General features: G+C 45.6%; 1 protein-coding gene across 1 annotated transcript in view; it reads right to left on the bottom strand.

The window, feature by feature from the left end:
* The window catches only part of Myo10 (myosin X), a 204,935-nt gene that overhangs the window by 99,869 nt on the left and 89,930 nt on the right, over positions 1-15,136 (bottom strand). The window contains exon 4 of the mRNA XM_047555005.1: positions 7,754-7,941. Coding sequence (XP_047410961.1) covers positions 7,754-7,941 — 188 coding nt within the window. The remainder of the gene's footprint in view (positions 1-7,753; positions 7,942-15,136) is intronic.

A 15,136-nucleotide genomic window follows, 5' to 3' on the forward strand; every position in this document is an offset into this window, starting at 1 on the left:
CTCCGCGAGCATTAGGGTTGGGCACAGGAGGGCGTCAGGATTCCCATCTCAGAGACACATCGTGGCTGCCAGGGCTCCTGGCATGGTATGTACACACCCTAGAATGGCTGAGCAGAAATGCCCCCCTTCCTGCAGACAACAAATACCTGAGAATCCACACCTACCTGAGATCACAATGCAAAAGCCAAGAAAAGCAGAGAGGAGCCCAGCGGGCGTGGCTGAACCCCAACCTTGACACTGCCCCACCTCGTGTTACTTGAGATAATCAAAGGCCCATGCAAGTCGGGCCAACTTCGGCTGCGGTTTCCTTTAACAGCAGCTGGAATCTTCTGAGCACAGGACTGAGATTTCACCTTCACATACCTGGTACACGGGAGGCGTCTGACAGCAGTCACACACACCTGAGAGAGTTTCAAGGAGCGTTTAAATAACTCTCCCTATTTCACAAATACATACCTACCTAGCAGCTGCTGGTGACTGAATTATTAAAAACAAAAATGAACACGAGAGGGTAAGTTCTCTAGTTAAAACAGGGGAGGAAGAAGCGACGTCACGCATCCCCTGAACCCACTTCTTTATCCTCCAGCCCACAGAAGGGGAGGGTCCAACCTGCCTTGCAGTGAGGGTGGTCAGTCGGCCCAGGGGGCTGAACGTGGCCAGTGGACAAGAGAGGAACTGAGCGACTGAGTGAGAGCCATACGCGGTGGCCAGGCCTGTGCCTGCAAATCCCCTCACGGTCCCTGGGCTCTCCATCCTCCTGCCATCTGGACACCCTCAGGGTGGCACGTCTCCAGAACAAAGAAGCACATAGAGGAGGTCAAGTCCCCTGCCTACCCGCAAAGAGCTGTGAAACAAGCAACAATACACCACCCCTGCCATATTCCTGAGATTTGTGCACCGTGCATAACATAACATGGCAAAAACCAAACAAAACGAAAAACACCAAAAACCAAACCGAACCAAAACTACAAAACAAAATGGAGAGCACAATGTTCAAGCTCCAAGCAAAGACTTGGTCAAGGGCAAGAAAAGAACTGTCCTTGTCATCAACTGTGACTGCTAGTGACATGCACTTAAGGATTTGCTACACAAAGGGAACCACAGGGCTGGAGGCTGACGGCCACAGGTACCAGTCTGCCACCTCCAGCTACACTGTCCTCACTTGTCCCACCCCCTCCAAGCGTCCTCAGCACTCCTTGTGATGCATCAGTACAGCCTCAGATGCCAGTGAAACGCCCATGCCTGCAGTGCCCTCTCTGCAACGGAGTTCTCAAATTCGGCTGCTCATTGTTATCAGTCAGTGAACGTATCCCTCATCCAACCCCGCAGGGTAGAATCAGCACTAAGAAACTTTCCAGATGATTCTATGAAGCCAAGTTGAAGAACTGTTGCTCTTAAAAGCAGCTTCAAAAAATTTAGCCAGGACTGTGCCGTTGTTTAGATGTTGAGTGTCCTCCAGAGGCCCAGCAGAGGCCCATGGCTGGTCCCCAGGGTGGTGCCACTGAGAGGTGACGCCTTTGGGGAGGTTCTTAGGCCACTGGCGATGTGTTCCCCCAGGGCACTGTGGGACTCTGGCCCTTTCTTCTCTCTTTTGCTTTCTATCTATAGGTGAATTACATTTTGTTCCATCACATACTCCCACCATGATGTGCTGCTTTTGGGAACAGGTCCAAAGCAATGAGGCCAATCCATCAGAGACTGGAAGCTTCAAAACTATAAGCCAAAATTTACCTTTTCTGTCTATAAGTTGATTATTTCAGGCATTTTGCTATAGCAATGAAAAAAAAGTGACTAACAGAGATTGCACCAGGAGATAAATGGTGACTACTCACACATGGGGATGTGGAAATGTTACATTAACAAGACAAAGAATAAAAATAATTAAATAACACACAAATTGCTAAAACACAGAAATATGCCAGTTGTTCCCAGACATTAATGTCAATAATAGAACTGTGCAAGTAGTACACTTTGATCTAACTCTCTTCTATCTCCTCCCCTGTCCCTACTTCTGTTTGATCCTTCTTAAGTCCATGACAATTATAGTCCTCTGCCTTGTTGACAACAGGACAGTATATACAAATGGGCTTCAGCAAAGAGGCTAGCTGCATGAAATAAATGATCTGATGTTATTAAACCAAAATAAATAAATAAATAAAAACACCTGAAAACTCTAACTATAATAACAAAAATGAAAAAGAGAAAGAAATAAAACCCAGAAGCACTGATGTGGAGCTCCATGGGCTGTGTTAAAAATGTTGAGTCTTTATAGGGACAACGGAAAGTCACAAGGCGTCTCTAAGCAGGAGAGTGGCAGGCCACACTAAAGATTCAAAAGAATGGTTTTGACTTGTGTGTGGAGAATGGACAGGAGCAAGGAGGCTGGAAGCAGCAGGGAGGCTGGAGCCACGTGGCTCTATAATTGACAGACATCAGGAATGACCCCTGGGCCCCAGGGAGCCTGCCAGTGTGATATTCGGGGTGTTGGTAACAAAGGACTATACATCTGGGAAGATTCATCAAGATACACTTAAGATCAGGATGTTGTACTCTATGTAATTTTACTTTAAGTTGGAGGAAAAAAGAATGAATGACTTTTGAAAAAAATTTTTTTTGTAGTTGTAGATGAACAGCATGCCTTTATTTTGTTTGCTTATTGGTGCTGAGGATGGAACCCAGTGCCTCTCACATGCTGGGCAAGTGCTCTGCCACTGAGCCACAAACCCGTAGCTCAGTGGAAGGTGGTGCACACCTGCAATCCCAACTACTCAGGACGCTGAGGCAAGAGGATGCAAGTTCAAGGCGAGCCTCAGCAACTTAGCAAGCCCCTGTGTGGTTCAACGGCGAATGCCGAGTTCAGTCCCCAACACCACAAAGAAAAAAAGAATGACTTTTACATTAAGAAGAGTGGCTTTCAGCCTCAGGCTTGGGGAAGGACAGGATGCAGGGTCCAGGGGTTGGGAAAGGGAAGCGCAAGAGGAGGAGTATGTTTCTGGATAAAACAGTAAGCGTTTAGAATACCCCACCACTTTGAGGTGCCCTTAAGGCATCTTGGTGATGACACTGAGGAGGCAGAAGTCTGGAACCCGGGAACTTGGGGGACACAGGTTAGTCTGAAGAATCACACAGACACAGGAGAAAACAGCAGGGTAGGGAATTTAAAAGAGAAGGAGGTGGAAAATGACTAAGGAGCCTTAGTGGTCAGAGAACTAGGAAGAAATCCAGAAAGATGGAGCACCACGCAGGACAGCCGGGTTGGCTTGGGCAGAAAGAGGGTGGCTTAAGGAGGGTGGAACCAAAGCCACATCCTTTTGTCCAAGAAGGAACATATTAGAAATTTTTGAATGATAATGCCAATGATCCAGCAGAGGAGGAAAGGTCAGTTCAGGGGCAGTGAGGCTCAAGGACACAGTCATGTCCTCAGAAATGGGCAGGAGGCATCCAGAACACACCTGCAGGAAGAGCAAGCTGTGGGCACAGGGCAGGCCCTCTGCACTGGGTGGGCTAGTCTCCTAGCAGGAGAGGCGATGCCCTAGTTTCCTAGATCCACTGCAGTGTCAGCAAACTATGACCCTCAAATCAGACCTGCTGCCTGTTTTTATAAACAGAGTTTTTCACAGCCCACCCCACCCATATTTCCATCCCCTCTGTGAACACAGAGCTGAGTAGTGCAGGGGTGGTCTTGTCCACAAAACCTGAAATTTATTTTTTGTTCCTTTACACCTACTTCTTGTTGGCACCTGACAAACATTCTTTTTCCTGTGAATCAAATTCCTGAGTCATGTGATTTCTCCAATATAAATCAGATCACTTCCTAGCTTTTTAGAAGACCTTGGAAGCATCTCTACTGTCTGAAGAATTAAGTTTAAAAGTCTCAGCAAAGGAAACAAAACCCTTAAGACATGACCCTATACCAAGAAGGATTCTCTTATGTCAGAAAGCCTTAAGTCCAAACCCTGGGTTTGCTGCTGACAGCTAGTCTCTTTAGTAAGTTGCTCTACAGCTCCCCACACTGCGTCTCAGGCTTCTTAGAGCATGACGCACCAATGAGTCTTCTCAATGGACCTCGGTTCCCTTTTGCAGCCTTTCCCATCTCATCTCCTTCTGCTGAATTACAGCAGCACAAGTCCTGACCCATGCCCTGCTCTGCTTGGTGCCTATTCCAATCCAGGACCTAAGTTTTCTTCAGCATTCCAAAGCCATCATTTCTAGAAGCAGAAAAAGATCAAACACCCAATTATCATTCCAGCATACAAAAGACACAGTGAAGCAGAAATCACTCACATTCTGAACTCCCCGCCCCTCCCAAAAAAAAGTAAGCAAAGATCCTAAACCAATAGTCATTCTGAATTATTCACCCTGCTGAAAGCTGATCTCTACCAGACCCTCTCCTGGCTGCCAACTTGCTAACACAAACAGGCCTCAGAGCTTGCTCATTGTTAAACAAAAATAAAGGGAGGTCACTGTTTGGGTTGGGCTTCTGCAATAGCCCCCAAGGACCAAACCAAAATGGAGTCACTCATGCTAATTGCCACATAATCAAATGGAAGCTTTGAGTCCCAAAACAGAGTAGTTTTTCCTGAAAACAGGAGACTGCAGTCTACTGAATCAGTGTGATAAGGAAGTCTCCTCTGTTTAGCCCTGACAAGAAGATAACCTGATATTGACCAACCAGTCACTTTTCCACAGTTCTTTCCTTGTTCACACCCTACAAAACCCTCTGCTCTGCCAGTTCCCAGCAGCATCTCTCATCTATTTAGTAGAAAAAGGCTGCCTTGCTTCATAAATCATGAGTAAGAGTCAATGCAATATGCAAGTTAATCTGCTGTAATTTCATCTTTTGCACTTCTCTGTATCTTAAAAAGGTCATATATAACGAAAAGACCATAATAAACTAAACCCTGACAGCCCAACAAAATGTCTGAAAAACTAAAGACAAATGTATGGGGATGAACGAAGGTCAAATGCTGACCTTATTAATTAGATGAGAAAAAAAAAATTTCAAGTGAGTTTTAAGATCATATGTATTCAGTTTTATTTTTATATTTAAAACTATAAAAGCATAAGATTCCATTTAAATGTATGCATAAAAGTAAAATAAACCTAGAGTTAAGAGAGACAACAATTTTAAAAATGAGATAAAGAAAGAGGTGTGGACTGACTGGAAGTACAAAGGCTTGGGGTCTCCATGTCTCTGGGGATAGTGGCCACGTGAGGCACACACACAGGATAGAAAACTGGACCACAAACTCCTGTCTGGTTCCAAAGAGGCTTATCTTTTTACTCATTTGTTTATTTGTTCTTCCATTTCTGGGGCTAGGGATTGAATATTTTCTGATTTTAACATCGTCTAGCATTGCACTTTTGAAAGTAGTACTGCACATTGGACCCACCAGAGGGCAGATCACACCCAAGGAAAGCTAGCTAGGGCTCCCGTACCCAGCAATTTATACTTTCTGACTCTATTTTATTCTCTTAATTCCACAGTTCCACCCCTCACTTAAAAAAAAAAAAAAACCCAAAAAACTGCTGGAAAGACCTGTTAAAAGTCAAACCATATTTTAGTGAGAAATATATTCTTAAAGTCTGTTTCCTGAGTTAATTTAGATAAATACAGTTACTCTTTTCACATCAGCCTCACATAATGAGAGCTTTCTATTTGGGAGTCACTCCCCACCCCCTTAATTTTTAAATACTACAGTCTTTGGCACAAAAATGTCAGCCCCTTTCCATTTTATTACACACACACACACACACACACACAAACGCACGCACAATGACTTCATTTGATTTCTCACTTTCTTCCTAAACTGCCGTGTCTAGCAAGTGATGTATTAGTCATGCTCTCATTTTTTCCACTGAAAGTAATAAACACAAGCAATTATCAATGGAAAATATTTAGGTATGTAAGTGTGACTAACAATTTGATATTCTTAAAATAGGTTAGGTGTTCTTTCTGTTAATCTTATGAAATTATATAGTGTATGCTGATACAATGACCTTTAATTCTAACTTCGAAACTTTTAACATAGTCATCCAAGAAATCCACACGTAGTGCCTTCACGAGAATCGTAAGTCGAGTTATATTATTGGGCACGTTATTTTTAAAAGTTGTTTCTATTATAAGAAAGTGGCTTCACTTTGATGGACTGCACATCAGGTGAAAGGAGTATACTGACAGTTCCTCCCTCCAGGCTGCGGCTGGCTACAACCTCCACGTGCACACCTTGCAGTACAGGCAGGGAGTGGGCGCAGCTGTTCCTATACTGTAATTCCCGGCTCTTAGAAACGAGCAATCACCACAAGAACAACGGGTTAAAACTGCCCTAAGAACACTCCCCTGAAAGTCACCTTCTGAGAGGCACCTGGAGGTGTCGTACAGAGTGCCCACATCAAAGCTGCTGGAAGTGTTCCGTGCATCGGTACCTGGAAAGTTCCTGGCATAGTGCCCAACACACTGTAAACCTTCAGAAAACATAAGCCATTATTTCTTCCTCACCTTCAATTAGACACCACAGGGAACAGTGTCAACATGTCCCATGTGCCTTCAGTAGGGGGGACTCCTCATTCCCTTGCCTGGGTTTTAAGGGTCTTGGGAGGGGCCTCCTCTGGCATATCTGCCCTCCCCCAGGGGCAGGTGTAGCTTCCCTGGTGGGAGGAAGGCTGGGCACATTCACCCCTCTGATCTGCTCCTCACCATCTGGGAACTGGCTTCTCACAGTAGTTGTGGCCACCAGTTACCTGGCTGTACCCATTAACAACCAGGTGAGTCTGTTGGTCTGTCTGTCGAATTTTGGGCTACAGTGCCAGCAAGCCTGATTGGCTGGAAATCTAAAGATGGCATATGGCCCTACATCTATCTTCTTGCATCTTATTTCCATTTAACTGGAAATTGGTGTGTGTGTGGTCTTCTTATCGTCCTCCTCCAATGTAAACGTTTTGGTACCAGGGACTGAACCCAGGGGTGCTTAACCACTGAGCCACATTCCCAGCCCTTTTTACTTTGAGACAAGATCTCGCTAAGTTGCTAAGGCTGGCTCTGAACCTGTGATCTTCTTGCTGTCTCCCAGCCGCTGGGATTACAGGTGCGCACCACTGCACCCAGCCCCTTTCTTTTTGAAATAATTATAGTGCCACAGCTGGGACTGGGAAGTCATCTAAAACATGTCAAAATCTTTCACATCAGAAGTTTTAGTAGACCGTCACTCCTCAATGATGGTCATCTTCCATGAAAGCACGACTAGAAGGATAAATGAAAGAAGAGCTTGGATAGTCCATGGAAACCTCACTACAACTAACATTTACCATGTCTGCTCTGGCAATCATCCAGGGGAGTCCTGATCACAACTAGAACATGATTCCAATTTAAATAATTAACAAGAAGATAGGACCATGCCACATAACTGAAACAAACCAAAGAACACTTAAGGCAAACTGCAGGGAGGGAGGGAGGGAGAAGATGAGAGTGCATGCATGGGGGGAATGGAGTGATTCCAAGCAAAGGGCCAAACGACAGGGTACCTCTGCTTTTCCGAGCTTTCTTTTCTAAGGTTTCTAAGCCCATGCTTTCTGAACACTGTAGTCATCGAGTTACTCCAAACGGAAAGCTCCTGAGAAATGGGCAGTGAGAGGAGCCCTTCCCCAGGCTCCCGCAGTGTGAGCTGGGGCTGACCCTGGGGAAGCCCTCGGGGCGCACCTCCTCCCGCTCCTCCCGCGCGCCCCCTGGCGGCCCGCGCCAGCCTCGCGCCGTTACCTGATGAGGACGCACTGGTTGTCGTGGCGCTTCCACAGGCAGCGGTAGCACTCGTTGGCGATGGCGAAGATGTGCGGAGGCAGCTCGCCCAGGTGGCGCTTGCTGTACTGCTCCATGGTGGCGTGCTCGTACAGGCCGGCGATGGGCTGGTAGGGGTTCACGGAGGCGATGATGGAACCGATGTAGGTCTGCAGGCACAGGGTCGGGGCAGGGATGCGTGCGTTACACCCAGGGACGGGGCCTGGCCCGAGGCTCCCACGCCGCACACCGACATCCGCGTGTCAGCACAACCCACTGGTGGGCACTGCAGCGAAAGGGGACCCCTATTCCTCACTTCTACTTGTCCCCACCCCTTTTGGTGTAAATTTTGACCTTCTGCACAAATGAGTGGGTCATTTCAAAGTAGGCTTTCAGGGAAAGGTAAACAAGAGAGGAGTATGGTGAGCAGCCAGGCCAAGCCCCTGCCTGGGTGGTCTCCTAATCCTAACCCCTTCCCCCGGAGCGAAGGTAGGCTGGCTCCAGTTGCCAGCTCCTGGGGTGGTCCCTATAGCAGGGTTAAAAAGGAAAGTGGGGGAGAAAATAAAATAGAGGCAACTGGGGGCTGGGGACAGGGGGCAAGCAGAGTCACTTAATGAGCGCAGAGTGTCCGTCCAGGGTGATGAAAAAGTTCTGGAGGTGTTTAGTAGTTATGTGGAAGCATAACACTGTAAATGTGCACTTAAAATAGTCAAAATGGCAAATTTTACATCACGTATAGTTAGCCACAGCTTTTACAAAGTGACAAGAGCATTTGGAAAATGCTAGGTCTTCATCCAGTAACCACAGTACACCACAAAGTGCCAAATAACTTATCTGGAACTTAGATGGCTGACAGTCACCTTTCTGGGACAATCTCAAGGCCAGAAATTAAATACAAATTTCAGACCAACTAAACAGAAGCAACAAAGTTACAAAAGCTTAACGCCTTGGGTCCCTCCACAGAGACATCTAATCACTTGTACTTCCTCAAGAAATGCTGAGACAGTTTGGTTACCTGGGGTCCAGGCTCAGTCCCAGGGAGCAAGGAAATCAAACCTGAGAGCAAGCAGCGTCCTGCAGCAGCCACCAACACCTTTTATGGAGCAAATGCACCAGGCCAGGGGCTCTACAGAGTGTCAAGGGCAGATCTGCATCCCCTTCAAATTCATGAGCTGAAGCTCCCAAGCCCCCACGCCCAAGAATGGTACTGTATTTGAAGACAGAAATTTTAAAAGGAGATTACTTAAAATTAGGCTGTTAGGGGGGCTCCTCATCCAATCTGACTGCATCCTCAGAAGAGAAGATGAGGACACACAGAGACACAAGGGACACACACATGGAGGAAGGTCCAGGTAAAGATGCAGCAGCAAGAAGGCAGTCAAGGAAGGAGGCCTCAGGGAATCAATCCTGCTGATGCCTTGATCTTGACTCAAGTCCTTCCTGGCCTCCAGAACTTGAAGAAAATACATATCTGTTGCTTGATCCATCCAGTCTGTGGGACTGTGTTAGGGCACCCCAGCACACCATCCCAGGGGCCCAACCCTTAGATATTCAAAATAACCTATGAGGTTGGTGGTATTACTTGCATTTATTTATTTTTTTTAAATGAAGAAACTGAAACACAGGGAGAAAATTTTGCAGTCACGATCACAGAGCCACTAAGTGGTAGAGATATTTAAATCCAACCAACCTAATTACTGAGCCTTCTCTTAATACATCTTTAAAGTATAGCAAATCAATAGAGAAAAGCAAAAAAAAAAAAAAAAAAAAAAAAAAAAAAAAAAAAAAAAAAGCTAGACAGAAAGTCCAAATATGCTGAAAACCATATTTTAACAATTTGTAGTAATTTATAGTCATAGTAACTGCCAGGAACATCAACTGAAGAATTGTATGTTCTATATAACTTTTCAAATATAAGACAGTCTATATTTTGGAAATAATTTGAACCAAAAAAAGTTAAAAAACAAATGATATTACCATAGCAATTCCACTCACAGGCTTATAAAAAAGAAGAATTGAAAGCAGATCCTCCAAGAATGATTTGGGCACCCCATTCGCAGCAGCACCCGTCATGACAGCCAAGAGGAGGAAACAGCCCAGACACCCATCACGAGCTCAGTGGAGACGCAGGATGTGGCGCGTCCAAACAACGGAATATTAGTCCTCCAGAAAAAGGGAAAAGCGCAGAGACAATGTGAGTGAGACTTGAAAATATTACACCACATTAAGGAAGCCAAAGTCACAGCAGGAGTGGTGATTGCTAAGGATGGGAGAGGGAGGAGCAGGGAGGACTGCTGAACGGAGAGGGTTTCCATCCAGGGAGAGGAAAACAGTTCGGAACGACAGAGACTTTGGTTGCACAGCACAGTGAGTACTAAATGTCTCTGGATTGCATAGTGATTCATTTCTAGCATGCACCTGGCCCTCGGTTCAATCCCCAAGACTGCAAAAATAAACAGAAATAAGATGACTAATTTTACATTAATTGTTACATTTAATTTAATTTAGTATTAGGGTGTACACTTACCATTAATAAATCTTTTTTTTTTTTTTTTGGTACCAGGGATTGAACTGAGCGGCACTCGACTACTCAGCCACATCCCCAGCCCTATTTTGTATTTTATCTAGAGACAGGGTCTCACTGAGTTGCTCAGCATCTCACTTCTGCTAAGGCTGGCTTTGAACTCATGATCCTCCTGCCTTAGCCTCCTGAGCTGCTGGGATTATAGGCATGTGCCATTGCGCCCAGCCATTAATGAACCTTTCTTTAAAAAAGATACACATTTACCTTAGATATTCTGCACCTCTTGTGCCTAACATATTTGTATGAGTATTGTAAAATGCTGAACCAAATCCTCCCGTTTTCTTTGGTACTGGGGATCTAACCCACCAGGGGTGCTTTACCACTGAGCCACATCCCCAGCCTCTCTTTTATTTTTTATTTTGAGACAGGGTCTAAGTTGCTTAGGGCTTCACTAAGTTGCTGAGGCTGGCTTTGAACTTGGGATCCTCCAGCCTCCAGAGCTCCTAGAATTACAGGCATGTGCCACCATGCTCTTTGCCTGAGCCCTTTTTTCTTAATGCACTGATTTACCCATAAAACAATCAATAATTCTAGTCATTAACATAAGCTTTCTTTGAGAGAATGCTCATTTCCGCTAGAATCCCACAGCCATGTTACCCCTTCATGGTTGGGGAGCCTCACCAACCAGCGTCCTTTAGGTTATCGCTCCTTCTGACAGTGTGGGTGACATGGTTTTCTGTAGGGCAGGACGTGCAATGGCAGTAAGCTTGTCATTTAGTACAGGTGAAGAAACAATTCCCAAGATGATCTTACGGCTGTTTCTGTTTTGCAGTAATACACTGCCCCTTGCCCAGGAAGAGAGTTCAACGTCTCAGGCTGGAAATGTGGCAGCTGTGCCAATTAGACCCACACAGCCTGCAAGTCAAGGTCCTGCCTGCCTTTCCCACCCAGTCCAGTGCTTCCGGAGGCCAAAGGAAGCTGGGTATTCTCGGCAGCAGCCGTTCCGTGTGAAGGCAGCCCACAACATCCGCAGAGAAGTGGCCCACCTCTCGGATCCTCTTAGAGCATCATCACACTTTCCCCTGCTGACCCGGTCACTGCCACGCAGCACTAGTGCCACCAACTGCAGCTGGCCTGTGACTCAGAAAAACCATTTGACACATCTGAAGGCTGTTCTACGGAGCCACCATGTTTCAGGAGGGAAGGAACCACTCGTGCCAGGGGACAGAACACTTCCACCAGGGGCCTCCAATGGCTCGCCTGGGGGTGGGGCTCATGAAAGCCCAAGGGAGAGCAGTGCAGGAAAAGGACCAAGGGGAGCGAGGCCAGAGGGAGGGGCGAAGTGCTGGGGAGTGACACTGGTCAGCTACACGGTTACACTGTACGCTTGAATGAATACGTAACAACAAATCCCATCACCATGTATGATTATCATGCACCGATAAAAAATGGGTTAGAAAAAGCACCTGCTGTGGGGGTGAAGGACAAAACCCAACGGGGTCAGTGTAGTCACAGCAAGACGCGGTTCATGGTCAGTGGCCACCATGGCTCTGTTGGAGGTGTGTGCTTTCTAAAACCACACTGAGCTCCAACACCGAGCTCATGAGAAGGTGAAGATGCGCTGCTCAGCAGTCAGCTGAGTTACGGTGAAGAAAGCGTGGTGCTTGCTTATCACGCGCCAGCATGAAGTGAAAAGCTCCAGGCTGATCTTGCTGGCTGACTTTAACCACTTTATGGAAAAAAGCCTCAATTTTGCCCACTGTGATGGAAAACTTCGGAGGGGTACAGCATGCACCCTCGTGTCCTTAAACCCAGGTTCGTGTGGTTGATTAAACATTGTTTTGAGGACTTTTCCTCACTCAGACTCTCAGTCCACTGCAAGTGAGGTTATCTTCTAATCTCCTCTGAAATCTTCACTGGGCTTCCACCTGCTTTGTGGCTCAGCCTGCTCCTTCTCAACCCTGCAGGTTGAGAGTGTCTCCAAATCCCCTGCGGAATAAAAGGGAGAAGGCTTCTCCTCCTCAGGCAGGCCCTGTCAAAAGGATGGCTAAAGGTGAAATCTTCACAGACAAAAGACAAGCTAACTTCAAAACTTAACGGAAGATACCTACCCAACCTGTGGTTTAACTTTTCATTTAGATACCAGATAATACATCCAATGAAAAGAAAAATTCCAAGATGATCTGCATTTTGACACATTCCCTGCTAGGACTGGGGATGTAGCTCAATGGTGGAGCCCTTGCCTGGTGTGAAAGAGGCGCTGGGTTCCATCCCCAGCATCGCAAACAAACAGAAAAATAAAAAACCAACTTTTCATCTTTCAAAGTAAGTTATACCTAAAAAAGTTTCAGTACTTTAGAAGCTGCCTGCTCTCAAGTACTGACAGTCCTTCATGCCCCATGATCTGCTTGTATAGCTTTAATCCAGATCACGAACTGAATTCTCCCACCCTAAAAATGTTTGGGACACTTCTCCACGTAAGTATGAAATAACAGCTGCACCTGATTTTTAAAGACCAAGCACTTACGGTAAATGGCAACATCCCAACATGACCCTCTCTGCAACTGTAGGTGCCACTGTGTGGTCCTCTCTATTCTGTGGTTGTGAATCCAACATTCATATTGTGAGTAAAGGGAAAGATACCTGACAAAAGTACCTAAACTGGCAGTTTAGGCCATATTTAATACTCTAAACAAGGAAAGAGAAGAAAATATCCTAGGCAGGATTGGGGCGTTAATGAGAACAGTTTCAGTTTTGCAGGGTAAAGAGTCCCAGGATGCTGCACAATGATGTGAATGCACGTAAGCACTCCTGAAGTGCACGCAGAACAATCTGGAAGACAGTAAATTTTATGTAATGATTATTTTGCTACAATCAAAACTTTTCTTCTCTTAAAAGAGGAAAAACAAACCTAACTGCAAAGTTAGATTTGCAAAGAAGCACAGGCTTCTTTGCAAACATTATGGTCCCTAATCTTAATCTAATCTTAATGAAGTATCAGAGTATGTGCCTTCAAATTTTAAACCAAAGTGAGAAGCAACATGCTATAGTGACAAATCACACACCTCAGCAAGGGAGAGGACAAAAGACATTTAGATTTTCAGGGGGGAAGTAGCTTCACCAGAGCTCAAATAATTAATAAAAGCATTTTGTCATGGATGACTGTAAATTTAACGAGTGGACTCCCACATACGAACAGAGACATCAGAGTTTGAGACAAACTTCAATGATCTAACCTCTCCTCCTTAAATTTAAAAAAAAAGTAAGGAAAACATAAAATGTGTATCTGGCTGGTTATGGAGAGAAAATTTGATTTTTTATTTTCCTTTCAAAGATTATAGGAAACCTTGTCTCATTAACAATTAAGTGCTGGGCTGGAGGTTCAGCTCAGTGGTGGAGTGTTTGCCTGGTATTCACAGGACCCTGGGTTTGCCCTGCCCCCCCCCCCAAAAAAAAAAACAAAGCCTCCCTTTCAGTGCCCCATCTAGTACCAAGGGTAAACAAGGCTCTTGCACATAAATGCGTCAGTTTTACTATTTTACTATGTCACTGACAACATTATGTCATTGCTCCAAAGGTCTGAGGATCTAGAAATTCCTTCCTTGTCACAGATTTAAATGACAATTAAGATACATGTTTCCCAAACAGCTTGAACTGACATGTCATAATCCCCTGGCCAAGAGGGCTGCCCACTATCCAGCCCTCAGCTGCTCTGACACAATCCTGGTGTGAGCAGGCAGAGGCTCCTGCTCTTCTGGCAGGAACAAGGGGGCAGTAAGATTCTGTAGTCTCGGGGAAGATGAGTGACAGCGAGGACGGGGACACTGATTTTGACAGAGTGCCACCTTGTGGATGTATAGCGACTGCCTTCAGTCATGCACAGCATGCTGCCCAGTCCCAGGGTCTCCATGTCCTGGACACTCCACTTCTAATTATGTCTAGGATCCATCCTCCCTCCTGCCATCTATGATACCTGCCCTGTTCAGGGCCTCACCTTTGACTCAATTTCTACAAAGTCTCCATTCTCCATGATTCCCAGTCTTGCTCCCTCAGTCCAACCTCCAAAAAGACGGATAATAACAGCACAGGTACTAATGCATCAGTCATGCACTACACAATGATGTTTTGGTCAAAGGATGGGCTGCATACAACAGTGGCCCCATACAACTATAATTCACAGTGATATCACAGCCAACTTGGTTTATGTGAGCACACTCTACTATGTTAATATGACCACAAAATTGCCTAAGGGTGCATTTCCCAGAATGCTATCCCAGCTGTTAAATGACACATGACTATATTCTTGTAACAAGTTATCTAAGGGGGCAGGGGCTTCAGTCCATCAAAGGTTCTTTACTATTGAGCCTTCACTGTCTGCCCATGTACGTGCCACAGGGCACTTCGATATCTGCTAAGACAGAGGTGTAACATGAAATGGCAGTCACGGCAAGAGTTCACAAAGGTCTTTTCAAAGAAAGACAAATTACAGTACTTGAAACCTCAGAGGTTCGTTGGCAAAAGTAAGTATGGCCAAGGACACCACCGCCCCCACCCCTGTCTTAAACATACCACCTCATCTGATTGTCTCACTAAAACAAAGGCTGTGTGTTTCAGAGGAAAGTCCAACATGCAACATAAATAAAAATGGCAGCTGGAGCAAGAACAGCCTTGTGCAGAGGATCGAGTAAAGAAAAGAGAATGTCACAGGAAGTCCTGAGAGCTGTGGGGTGGCATTTGTTGCATACTTCTATCTGTTCACATTCTATATGGGGTATTATTACTGCTCCAAAAATGGCCATGACGACTTGATGCAGCTTAAGACTATGAACACATGCCACCCC

Source organism: Sciurus carolinensis, chromosome 6, assembly GCF_902686445.1.
Source record: "Sciurus carolinensis chromosome 6, mSciCar1.2, whole genome shotgun sequence".
Taxonomy (NCBI): Eukaryota; Metazoa; Chordata; class Mammalia; order Rodentia; family Sciuridae; genus Sciurus; species Sciurus carolinensis.